Source organism: Oncorhynchus clarkii, chromosome 27, assembly GCF_045791955.1.
Source record: "Oncorhynchus clarkii lewisi isolate Uvic-CL-2024 chromosome 27, UVic_Ocla_1.0, whole genome shotgun sequence".
Taxonomy (NCBI): domain Eukaryota; kingdom Metazoa; phylum Chordata; class Actinopteri; order Salmoniformes; family Salmonidae; genus Oncorhynchus; species Oncorhynchus clarkii.
Window position 1 is genome coordinate 16,407,664 of NC_092173.1, and position 13,223 is coordinate 16,420,886.

Genomic DNA, 13,223 nt, shown 5'->3' on the forward strand with positions numbered 1-13,223 from the left:
CTCGCTATTGTTATAGCCTCACTACTTTATATAGCCTTGCTACTGTTATAGCCTCACTACTTTATATAGCCTTGCTGCTGTTATAGCCTCACTACTGTATATAGCCTTGCTACTGTTATAGCCTCACTACTTTATATAGCCTTGCTACTGTTATAGCCTCACTACTTTATATAGCCTTGCTACTGTTATAGCCTCACTACTTTATATAGCCTTGCTACTTTATATAGCCTTGCTACTGTTATAGCCTCACTACTTTATATAGCCTTGCTAATGTTATAGCCTCACTACTGTATATAGCCTCGCTATTGTTATAGCCTCACTACTTTATATAGCCTTGCTACTGTTATAGCCTCACTACTGTATATAGCCTTGCTAGTGTTATAGCCTCACTACTTTATATAGCCTTGCTGCTGTTATAGCCTCACTACTGTATATAGCCTCGCTATTGTTATAGCCTCACTACTTTATATAGCCTTGCTACTGTTATAGCCTCACTACTGTATATAGCCTTGCTAGTGTTATAGCCTCCATACTTTATATAGCCTTGCTGCTGTTATAGCCTCACTACTGTATATAGCCTTGCTACTGTTATAGTCTCACTACTTTATATAGCCTTGCTACTGTTATAGCCTCACTACTTTATATAGCCTTGCTACTGTTATAGCCTCACTACTTTATATAGCCTTGCTACTGTTATAGCCTCCCTACTTTATATAGCCTTGCTACTTTATATAGCCTTGCTACTGTTATAGCCTCACTACTTTATATAGCCTCTCTACTGTATATAGCCTTGCTACTGTTATAGCCTCTCTACTGTATATAGCCTCGCTACTGTTATAGCCTCACTACTTTAAATAGCCTCTCTACTGTATATAGCCTTGCTACTTTTATAGCCTCTCTACTGTATATAGTCTCGCTACTGTTATAGCCTCGCTACTGTTATAGCCTTGCTACTGTTATAGCCTCTACTGTATATAGCCTCGCTACTTTATATAGCCTCTCTACTGTATATAGCCTTGCTACTTTTATAGCCTCTCTACTGTATATAGTCTCGCTACTGTTATAGCCTCACTACTGTATATAGCCTTGCTACTGTTATAGCCTCACTACTGTATATAGCCTCACTACTTTATATAGCCTCTCTACTGTATATAGCCTTGCTCCTGTTATAGCCTCACTACTTTATATAGCCTCTCTACTGTATATAGCCTCACTACTTTATATAGCCTCTCTACTGTATATAGCCTTGCTACTGTTATAGCCTCACTACTTTATATAGCCTTGCTACTGTATATAGTCTTGCAACTGTTATAGCCTCACTACTTTATATAGCCTTGCTACTGTTATAGCCTCACTACTGTATATAGCCTCGCTATTGTTATAGCCTCACTACTTTATATAGCCTTGCTACTGTTATAGCCTCACTACTTTATATAGCCTTGCTGCTGTTATAGCCTCACTACTGTATATAGCCTTGCTACTGTTATAGCCTCACTACTTTATATAGCCTTGCTACTGTTATAGCCTCACTACTTTATATAGCCTTGCTACTGTTATAGCCTCACTACTTTATATAGCCTTGCTACTTTATATAGCCTTGCTACTGTTATAGCCTCACTACTTTATATAGCCTTGCTACTGTTATAGCCTCACTACTGTATATAGCCTCGCTATTGTTATAGCCTCACTACTTTATATAGCCTTGCTACTGTTATAGCCTCACTACTTTATATAGCCTTGCTACTGTTATAGCCTCCCTACTTTATATAGCCTTGCTGCTGTTATAGCCTCACTACTGTATATAGCCTTGCTACTGTTATAGTCTCACTACTTTATATAGCCTTGCTACTGTTATAGCCTCACTACTTTATATAGCCTTGCTACTGTTATAGCCTCCCTACTTTATATAGCCTTGCTACTTTATATAGCCTTGCTACTGTTATAGCCTCACTACTTTATATAGCCTTGCTACTGTTATAGCCTCACTACTTTATATAGCCTTGCTGCTGTTATAGCCTTGCTGCTGTTATTTTTCACTGTCTTTTTACTGTTGTTTTTATTTCTTTACTCATCTATTGTTCACCTAATACCTATTTTTTACTTTAAAATTGCACTGTTGGTTAGGGCCTTTAAGTAAGCATTTCACTGGAAGGTGAATACCTGTTGTATTCGGGGGCAAGTGACAAATAAACTTTGATTTGATATGAAGACTAGGGAAAGAGATTAGGGTAAAAATAGGATAAATTTTTTCCAGAGCGCTGAAGGCCTACTACCTATCAGACACAAACAATCAAATAATCAGGCTAGCCAAACAGGTCTCTCCCACAGAACACAAACTATCTACCTTCGTCACTCTATTTGCTTTCATTTTGGACATTTAGCGTACAGTTAGTGGATTAAAATGTAGTTGACTAAAGTTCAATCAGGAAGGCTGGTCTGAATGCTTGTTTAACTTTATCCATTTAGCATAACATAAATCACTGTTGTTTCCTATTCTACGAATACAAATGTATCATCAGCATAGCCTCTCATTTCTTTACCTCTTTCCATACTAACCACGTGCGGAATATCATTCACCTATTTACATTATAGCCTATAAGCACGGCACAATAATGCACATTCCTCATGCTAGCTGTTTAACCTATGGGCTCACTCTTGCAATTATCACCTTCCTCTCTCAACAAACGTGCGTAAATCATGGGATGTATTTATATGTAAATTTACCCATGTTCTCTCACTTGCTCTTTTTCAGCACCATCCACCTCCCCACCACCAGCAGCTATAATAACAAGGGCCATAATTGGAACTCCTTTCACCCAGCGGAGTGGTTTCGATGCCAGGAGTCCTGCATAGGGCTACCTGCCATCACATCATCTGTTGACGAGGCCATTCCCCAAACTATTTAATAAAATGTCATATTGCTGTCCGTCTTTATTGTTCATTAAGTTAAGCCTGTACTCCATTGAGCTAAGGTACACACATCTACAGTTGAAGTCGGAAGTTTATACACCTTAGCCAAATACATTTAAACTCAGTTTTTTCACAATTCCTGACATTTAATCTTAGTAAAAATTCCCTGTCTTAGGTCAGTTAGGATCACCACTTCATTTTAAGAATGTGAAATGTCAGAATAATAGTAGAGAGCATGATTTATTTCAGCGTTCATTTCTTCCAGTAGGTAAGAAGTTTACATACACTCAATTAGTATTTGGTAGCATTGACCTTAAATTGTTTAACTTGGATCAAACGTTTCAGGGAACCTTCCACAAGCTTCCCACAATAAGGTGGGTGAATTTTGGCCCATTCCTCCTGACAGAGCTGGTGTAAAGGAGTCAGGTTTGTAAGGCCTCCTTGCTCGCACACGCTTTTTCAGTTCTGCCCACACATTTTCTATAGGATTGAGGTCAGGGCTTTGTGATGGCCACTCCAATACCTTGAATTTGTTGTCCTTAAGCCATTTTGACACAACTTTGGAAGTATGATTGGGGTCATTGTCCATTTGGAAGATCCATTTGCGACCAAGCTTTAACTTCCTGACTGACGTCTTGAGATTTTGCTTCAATATATCCACATAATTTTCCATCCTCATGATGCCATCTATATTGTGAAGCGCACCAGTCCCTCCTGCAGAAAAGCACCCCCACAACATGATGCTGCCACCCCTGTGCTTCACGGTTGGGATGGTGTTCTTCGGCTTGCAAGCCTCCCCCTTTTCCCTCCAAACATAACAATGGTCATTATGGCCAAACAGTTCTATTTTTGTTTCATCAGACCAGAGGACATTTCACCAAAAAGTACGATCTTTGTCCCCATGTCCAGTTGCAAACCGTAGTCTGGCTTTTTATGGCGTTTTGGAACAGTGGCTTCTTCCCTACTGAGCGGCCTTTCAGGTTATGTCGATATAGGACTAATTTTACTGTGGATATAGATACTTTTGTACCCGTTTCCTCCAGCATCTTCACAAGGTCCTTTGCTGTTGTTCTGGGATTGATTTGCACTTTTCGCACCAAAGTACGTTCATCTCTAGGAGACAGAGCGCGTCTCCTTCCTGAGCGGTATGATGGCTGCGTGGTCCCATGGTTTTTATACTTGTGTACTATTGTTGTACAGATGAATGTGGTACCTTCAGGCATTTGGCTGATTTGGCTGATTTCTTTTGATTTTCCCATGATGTCAAGCAAAAAGGCACTGAGTTTGAAGGTAGGCCTTGAAATACATCCACAGGTACACCCCCAATTGACTCAAATTATGTCAATTAGCCTTTCAGAGGCTTCTAAAGCCATGACTTCATTTTATGGAATTTTCCATGCTTTTTAAAGGCACAGTCAACTTGGTGTATGTAAACTTCTGACCCACTGGAATTGTGATACAGTGAATTACAAATTAAACAATCTGTCTGTAAAAAGTTGTTGGAAAAATTACTTGTGCCATGCACAAAGTAGATGTCCTAACCAACTTGCCAAAACTATATTTTGTTAACAGGACATTTGTGGAGTGGTTGAAAAAGGAGTTTTAATGACTCCAACTTAAGTGTATATAAACTTCCGACTTCAACTGTATGTAGGATTGAATAAACCTACCTCATCTGTACTGTAACACTAACCCATGACAAATAATCTGAACCGACATTAAACTAGGTTAATCCCATACACTGATCAATCATATCTCTTTCACAGGACAGACCAACTCCAGTGAACTGGCACATAACAGTGTTGTTATGGTGGCGGTGCCATACCAGCTCACTGGAGTAATACTCTCTATCGTATAAGAGATTTGATGTCAAATCTGAAGGAGTGAAAGAGACAGTGACTAAACTGATCTGAGGTCCAGGTAAAGATTAGATAGACTAGATTGATGTTTATTGTCCTACAAGAGGAAATTCTTACAGATCACACATTACATACACAAACCACATACAAACACAGCAGAAAACAAACAGCAGAAAACAGTCAGACACACTGTAAATGGTAGGATGCCCATGGTGTTGTAAACCATAGAACCATAGAATTAGACTGAGTAGAATGGACAAGGAACCCCTGACCTTGTCAATGACTGGTAAACTCATCGGTACACTCACAATGGCTGACATTGAAAGGAGCTTCCCATTACACTCATTGTTATTACTATATGGCCTAATATACACCATCTGGTATCTGCCCTGTAGCGTAGGCTTAACAATGACCATAGGCCAGGGCTACAGACAGTGTGTGTGTCTATAAATAGTGTTAAACTTAACAGTGACTCTCTGTTGTTCATTTTCTCCCAGCATCACCACATCATCATCCCCAGCTATACCCCAGCTAACCAGCACCAATAGGCTTCCCGCCCAAGCCATATCCCAGCACCAATAGGCTTCCTATCCAAGCTATACCACAGCACCAATAGGCTTCAAATCCAAGCTATACACCAGCACCAATAGGCTTCCCAACTCGAGCACCAATAGGCTTCCAATCCAAGCTATACACCAGCACCAATAGGCTTCCCATCCCCAGCTATATCCCAGCACCAATAGGCTTCCCATCCAAGCTATACACCAGCACCAATAGGCTTCCCATCCAAGCTATACACCAGCACCAATAGGCTTCCAATCCAAGCTTCACACCAGCACCAATAGGCTTCCCATCCAAGCTATATCCCAGCACCAATAGGCTTCCCATCCAAGCTATACACCAGCACCAATAGGCTTCCCATTCAAGCTGTAACACAGCACCAGTAGGCTTCCCAACCACAGCACCAATAGGCTTCCCATCCAAGCTATAACACAGCACCAATTTTCTTCCCAACCTCAGCACCAATAGGATTCCCATCCAAGCTATACACCAGCACCAATAGGCTTCCAATCCAAGCTATACACCAGCACCAATAGGCTTCCCATCCAAGCTATACGCCAGCACCAATAGGATTCCCATCCAAGCTATACGCCAGCACCAATAGGATTCCCATCCAAGCTATACACCAGCACCAATAGGCTTCCAATCCAAGCTATACACCAGCACCAATAGGCTTCCCATCCAAGCTATAACACAGCACCAATTTTCTTCCCAACCCCAGCACCAATAGGCTTCCCATCCAAGCTATACACCAGCACCAATAGGCTTCCCATCCAAGCTATATACCAGCACCAGCAGGCTTCCCATCCAACCATCCAAGCATTACCCCAGCACCAATAGGCTTCCCATCCAAGCTATACACCAGCACCAATAAGATTCCCATCCAAGCTATACCCTAGCACCAATAAGATTCCCATCCAAGCTATATCCCAGCACCTATAGACTTCCCACCCCCAGCTATACACCAGCACCAATAGGCTTCCCATCCAAGCTATTCATCAGCACCAATAGGGTTCCCATCCAAGCTATACACCAGCACCAATAGGGTTCCCATCCAAGCTATACCCCAGCACCAATATACTTCCCATCCAAGCTATACACCCGCACCAATAGGCTTCCCATCCAAGCTATACACCCGCACCAATAGTCTTCCCATCCAAGCTATACACCAGCACCAATATGCTTCCCATCCACGCTTTAACCCAGCACCAATGGGCTTCCCATTCAAGCTATACACTAGCACCAATAGGCTTCCCATCCAAGCTATACACCAGCACCAATACGCTTCCCATTCAAGCTATTCCCAGCACCAATAGGCTTCCCATCCAAGCCATACACCAGCACCAATACGCTTCCCACCCATGCTATACCCCAGCACCCATAAAAAATAATCATACCAATACACCAGCACCCATCCAAAAAGCAGTTGAGCTAGCCCAGCACCAATGCAATACCTAAACTAAAACAGCATCCAGGCTAATCATGGACAGAAGAAGGGATGAGGGAGAGAGAGATCTGTAGGCTATGCTGTGTACCCTCATATTCCTGGACCGTCACATACATAACAGAATAAACACAGGCCGGACCCCGAAAGAAACAGATAGATCTTGTAAGTCTAGAAATGTACCGGTGGCCAACAGAACCGCCTGGTCATTCCCTCCGTGTGTCGGTCTCCACGGAGATAATGACTACTCCACACAGCAGCAGCCCGCAGACGCAATCTATCAATCTTCATTCAATCAACTGTTATGATCATAGTGTTCACTGGTCAATCTACGGCCTACTAATGAATACTAACGAATAGTAGTCAGTCATCGTTTTATTTATATATTTGTAGAATAGCCCAGTAAACTACTATTCTTTCGTGACGGTAGGTTGCCCATAGCACAAGAGAGGATGATCCGCCTTTATATGCATGGGACTAGTTAACCAATAATAAAACAAGAAAATACACAACGGTTGGTTCATATTACCACCGTTTACTGTGCTAGGAACTATTTTACACTTACCGGACGGTGATTATAAAAGCTAGTCGGCCGTTATTATTCTCTGTTTATCCGTTGAAAAAAAAGCACGCGATCTGTGTTGCCGCAGCCTCCTGCAGTCTGGTGGTATAATCAGAGCCGCGTTTGTCTCGCGCCAGAGAAAGTACGACAGCACAAGCCGTAGAGAGACCACTCCCACCTGTTGCTAACAGTACATGCATCTATAATTACAGTAAGGAATAATGATACAAATGGGCTGAAACTATTACGCTCGTTCTTTGGCAGGAAATGAAAAGGTTGTTTGAAGCTCAGACTAGACTGGTGCTACATAACCGATTTAAACACACCGACAGATTTTATATTGTTATAGTCGAATTGATCACTATTTAGTAGCCTAGGCTACATTGTGTGTGTTTCTCTAATTTGAGGCAGTGAAGCTCTTGGTAATCTGTAACACATGTAATGACAATAGTACCTTACCAAGCAGACATAATGGACTTTGACAACCCTCAGCTAGTAAAAGCTCTTACTGAAACCTCTAGATGGCCAAAGAGCATTATTGCATGAAGGAGAGCAGACACACCCACATACATTATTACATGAAGGAGAGCAGACACACCCACATACATTATTACATGAAGGAGAGCAGACACACCATCTCCTTGAGTAGAGCCAAACTCTGAGCCTGTGTCTTGATCACTCTCTCCTTGGGTCTCCCCGTTTTTCTCCTTTGTTTTCTCTCCTCTGCTCCTGTGGTTGTTTGCCTCTCTCTCTCTCTCTCTCTCTCTCTCTCTCTCTCTCTCTCTCTCTCTCTCTCTCTCTCTCTCTCTCTCTCTCTCTCTCTCTCTCTCTCTCTCTCTCTCTCTCTCTCTCTCTCTCTCTCTCTCTCTCTCTCTCTCTCTCTCTCTCTCTCTCTCTCTCTCTCTCTCTCTCTCTCTCTCTCTCTCTCTCTCTCTCTCTCTCTCTCTCTCTCTCTCTCTCTCTCTCTCTCTCTCTCTCTCTCTCTCAGAATGAGCATCATCAGTCTACCAGCCCAGGATGGGGAAGAACGTACAAGGGAGAGAGGTAGAGAGAATAGACAGAGGGAAAATCTCAATTGCATACTCCTGATTGTCCTCTCTCCTTGCCTCCTTCTCAAAACCCATTGGAGGAGAAGGCCAGAGGAGCGGGACCTCTGGCTTTCTCATCCAATGGGTTTTGAGTAAGAGGCAAGGAGAGAGGATGCAAGGAGTACGCAATTGAGATTCTCCCAGAGATGGAGAAAAGTAGAGAGAGACAGAGACATGGAGGTAGTGAGAGGAAAAAAGGGCTAGAAATAAAGAGCTGGTGGGTTACGACAGACACACACATACCCTTTGTCTAGCCTGGCAGATTAAGACTGTGGCAACAGTAATTACCAGTTTAATCAGTGACGAGTCTAATTTCCCATTCAGATGAGAACCCTCTTAGAAGAGCTGACACACTTAAAGTGACAATAAAACTTTATATAAACAGACCGAACCAGGGGTACACACAACAGCCCGAAACGGATTTACAGACAGCCAGACTCTATCCACCATACAGCGTTTTCTTCACTTTATTTGTCTCAGTCAAAATAATCCAATCATTTGATAAACATAATTATGGCTCCAATACACAGGAAGAGAAGACTTCAATAACTATCACCACCCTTCTCTGAACCAGTCCCAAACCAGTCTAAACCAGTTTGGGCAAGTTCAATCCAGTCTATCCCAGTTCTGAACCTGTCTAACCTCAGGTGGGCTACAGTAGTCTGGGGAACTGACAAGATTTGAAGGTTGTGTAGTCTCTTCTCACAGCCGCAGGAGCGTGCAGAGCACTGAGTCTGGTGAGAGAGACTAGAGCTTGTCCAACTGTCTGCTGGAACTCTTCCACCTGTGAGACAGTTTAAGGCCAAAGGCAGTTTCAACACTAGATTTTAAAAACAGATCAAAGCGAAACCTGGTAGAAAGTATACTTCTTAATGGTACCGTGGTATTTTTCAGCGCCATCTGCATAAAGAAAGCACGTTGCTAAACAAAGAATGCAGACAATATTCTTCTGGTTGTTTTAGGCTGGGGTTCTTTTAGAGCACTTTTTTCACATGTAATGTACACTATCTTCAGAGGGTTGGGACTAGGATCAGTCCAACATTGTACTGCAACGATTGTACTGGAAAATAGGATTTAGATATGTTCTTCTATACTGTATCGTACACAGGCATCCTTCATGTACCATCATTATCATCACTATTGTATTATGATTTTAGACATTCCATAAAAAAGGTGTGTCATGCGTGTCATCTCACTCAGCCAGACAGAGAAAGAGAGGGACAGATAAGGAGATAGAATTCCAACGTTTGATCAGACTTGAAAGACTGTCCCAAATGGCACCCTATTTTTGACAAAAGTATTGAACTATGTAGGGAATAGGGTGCAGTTTGGGACTGAGGTGATATCAACAGTACCACTTTGTCTCTTCATTACACTTTCAACCAAACCCTTCTCTACAAAACAAAACATAAGAAAAGATCAAACTAAAATGCACTTTTTCAACACATGAAAATAACAGTCAGACATCAACAAACAAACAGTTCAAAGGTCAGATAAGATCCAGTCCACAGCCACTGTCCTGCTGAAACTACAACTCCCATGAGTCTTTGGGCCTGAATCTCTCCTCCAATCCGATCAGTATATTTGTACCAGCGATGACATCAGTAAGAGTGTCCTTCCCACAGTCACCGTGATCGGTCAAGGGGTTGAGGGGGATGGGACCCCCTGAAACACCCCCTGTCTGGGTCTTGTTTGCCCCAGTGGGGGAGAGCGACAGAGAGAGAGAGAGAGAGAATGAAGGGGTGATCTGTGGGGTTAGCAGCTAGCAGGTTAGCGGTTAGCCTTAGCTGCTTCTTTGGCTGCCTGGATGAGAGGAGTCAGACTGGATAAAGGCTTGGCCACCTTCAGGAACTGGTGCTGTGGAGAGGAGGAGGAGGAGAGGAAATATGGATTTAGTTTATAACTGGTAAAACTAGTGATGTGGTATGATGCTCAAACCAACCTTATTCACCACAGGCATACTTCCCCTAACCTTCCTCCCTCTCTACCTGTAGTAGGTCATTAGCACTCCCTCTCTTCTCCACATCCATCTCCAGGCAGCAGTTGAGGAAGTCTCTGAAGACGGAGGACAGTTTCTCTGGGTTCTGAAGTTCTGGAGTCCCGTTGGTCGCAATCAGATACAACGCCTAGGAAATAGGACAGGACAGACAGGGGCCGTTATACACACACACACACACACACACACACACACACACACACACACACACACACACACACACACGCACACACACACACCACTCTCTCTCTTACCCTGAGTGGGTTCTCGTTGAGGTAAGGGGGTTCTCCCTCCACCATCTCTATAGCCATGATGCCTAGAGACCAGATGTCAACTTTAGGACCGTAGGCCTTTCTGGTCACCACCTCTGGAGCCATCCAATAGGGAGTCCCCACCATGGTGCTCCTCTTACTCTGCTCTGGAGTGATCTGGGCACAGAACCCAAAGTCAGCTAGAGAGGAGAGAGAGAACACACGTTAGAATAGGACATAGCACTCCAATGCACTGTATAAGTCTAAGGTGGTAGTACCGCATTAGAACACAGACTATGAGTGCCCACTGCTGGTCAAATGGAGACACTGCACATTAATGCCCATGTCCAACCCCAAGTGTGTTACTTACTGAGTTTCACTGATCCGTCCATTCCCAGAAGGATGTTGTCACTCTTGATGTCACGATGAATCACCTGGTTGGAATGGAGGAATTCCAAGGCCTGCAGACACTAGAGAGACAGAGAGAGACAGAGAGAGACAGACAGAGACAGAGAGAGACAGAGAGAGACAGAGAGAGACAGACAGAGAGAGATGTACAAAAGTGCTCACGGCATCACTTTCTGAATTAACAAGCAGGCCAAAAAGCCAGGCACACACACACACGCAGCAGCACTGACCTCCCGACACACAGCAGCGATCTGAGCCTCGTCCATACAGGTTTCCGTGACGACGTCAGTCAGAGAACCTCCAGCCAGATACTCCATCACCACCCACAGCTCCTCCCCGACCAGGTAACTACAGAAATACAACAACCACGGCCATGTTACCATGGTAACACCAAATATCACCACTGTACCAGTTCCTCAATGGTAAGGGGAAGATATATGGTGTGAGTGAGTTAGGGTGTGTGATGAAGAAGGAGACGAAAGACAAGATGAAGATATATAGTTCTCACAACTAATGTGTGCGTGTTTACATTTGAAAGTGTGTTTGTGTTTACATGTCAATGTGTGCGTTTGTATGCGTGTGTCTCACCTGTCTAGTAAACAATGTTGGTGTGTGTGTGTGTGTGTCTCACCTGTCTAGTAAACGATGTTGGTGTGTGTGTCTCACCTGTCTAGTAAACGATGTTGGTGTGTGTGTGTGTGTCTCACCTGTCTAGTAAACGATGTTGGTGTGTGTGTGTCTCACCTGTCTAGTAAACGATGTTGGTGTGTGTGTGTATGTGTCTCACCTGTCTAGTAAACAATGTTGGTGTGTGTGTGTGTGTGTGTGTCTCACCTGTCTAGTAAACGATGTTGGTGTGTGTGTGTGTGTCTCACCTGTCTAGTAAACGATGTTGGTGTGTGTGTCTCACCTGTCTAGTAAACGATGTTGGTGTGTGTGTGTGTGTGTCTCACCTGTCTAGTAAACGATGTCGGTGTGTGTGTCTCACCTGTCTAGTAAACGATGTTGGTGTGTGTGTGTGTGTGTCTCACCTGTCTAGTAAACGATGTTGGTGTGTGTGTCTCACCTGTCTAGTAAACGATGTTGGTGTGTGTGTGTGTGTCTCACCTGTCTAGTAAACGATGTTGGTGTGTGTGTGTGTGTGTGTCTCACCTGTCTAGTAAACGATGTTGGTGTGTGTGTATGTGTCTCACCTGTCTAGTAAACAATGTTGGTGTGTGTGTGTGTGTGTGTGTATGTCTCACTTGTCTAGTAAACGATGTTGGTGTGTGTGTGTGTGTGTGTCTCACCTGTCTAGTAAACGATGTTGGTGTGTGTGTCTCACCTGTCTAGTAAACGATGTTGGTGTGTGTGTGTGTGTGTGTGTCTCACCTGTCTAGTAAACAATGTTGGTTTGTGTGTGTGTGTGTGTGTCTCACCTGTCTAGTAAACGATGTTGGTGTGTGTGTCTCACCTGTCTAGTAAACGATGTTGGTGTGTGTGTGTCTCACCTGTCTAGTAAACGATGTTGGTGTGTGTGTGTGTCTCACCTGTCTAGTAAACGATGTTGGTGTGTGTGTGTGTGTCTCACCTGTCTAGTAAACGATGTTGGTGTGTGTGTCTCACCTGTCTAGTAAACGATGTTGGTGTGTGTGTCTCACCTGTCTAGTAAACGATGTTGGTGTGTGTGTCTCACCTGTCTAGTAAACGATGTTGGTGTGTGTGTCTCACCTGTCTAGTAAACGATGTTGGTGTGTGTGTCTCACCTGTCTAGTAAACGATGTTGGTGTGTGTGTCTCACCTGTCTAGTAAACGATGTTGGTGTGTGTGTCTCACCTGTCTAGTAAACGATGTTGGTGTGTGTGTCTCACCTGTCTAGTAAACGATGTTGGTGTGTGTCTCACCTGTCTAGTAAACGATGTTGGTGTGTGTCTCACCTGTCTAGTAAACGATGTTGGTGTGTGTGTGTGTGTGTCTCACCTGTCTAGTAATCAATGTTGGTGTGTGTGTCTCACCTGTCTAGTAAACAATGTTGGTGTGTGTGTGTGTGTGTCTCACCTGTCTAGTAAACGATGTTGGTGTGTGTGTGTGTGTGTCTCACCTGTCTAGTAAACGATGTTGGTGTGTGTGTGTGTGTCTCACCTGTCTAGTAAACAATGTTAGTG

At 43.5% G+C, this 13,223-nt stretch overlaps 1 protein-coding gene across 6 annotated transcripts in view; it reads right to left on the reverse strand.

The window, feature by feature from the left end:
• Positions 1 to 8,875: 8,875 nt before the first annotated feature.
• LOC139385951 (serine/threonine-protein kinase PAK 1-like) overlaps positions 8,876 to 13,223 on the reverse strand; it is a 38,089-nt gene continuing 33,741 nt past the window's right edge. For all 6 annotated transcript variants that reach the window (XM_071131264.1, XM_071131265.1, XM_071131262.1 and 3 more), the window contains 5 exons: positions 11,310 to 11,427; positions 11,042 to 11,141; positions 10,675 to 10,871; positions 10,413 to 10,550; positions 8,876 to 10,281 (listed from right to left, as the gene is read on the reverse strand). In XM_071131264.1, the coding sequence (XP_070987365.1) occupies positions 10,195 to 10,281; positions 10,413 to 10,550; positions 10,675 to 10,871; positions 11,042 to 11,141; positions 11,310 to 11,427 (640 nt within the window). In that variant the 3' untranslated portion in view covers positions 8,876 to 10,194. The remainder of the gene's footprint in view (positions 10,282 to 10,412; positions 10,551 to 10,674; positions 10,872 to 11,041; positions 11,142 to 11,309; positions 11,428 to 13,223) is intronic.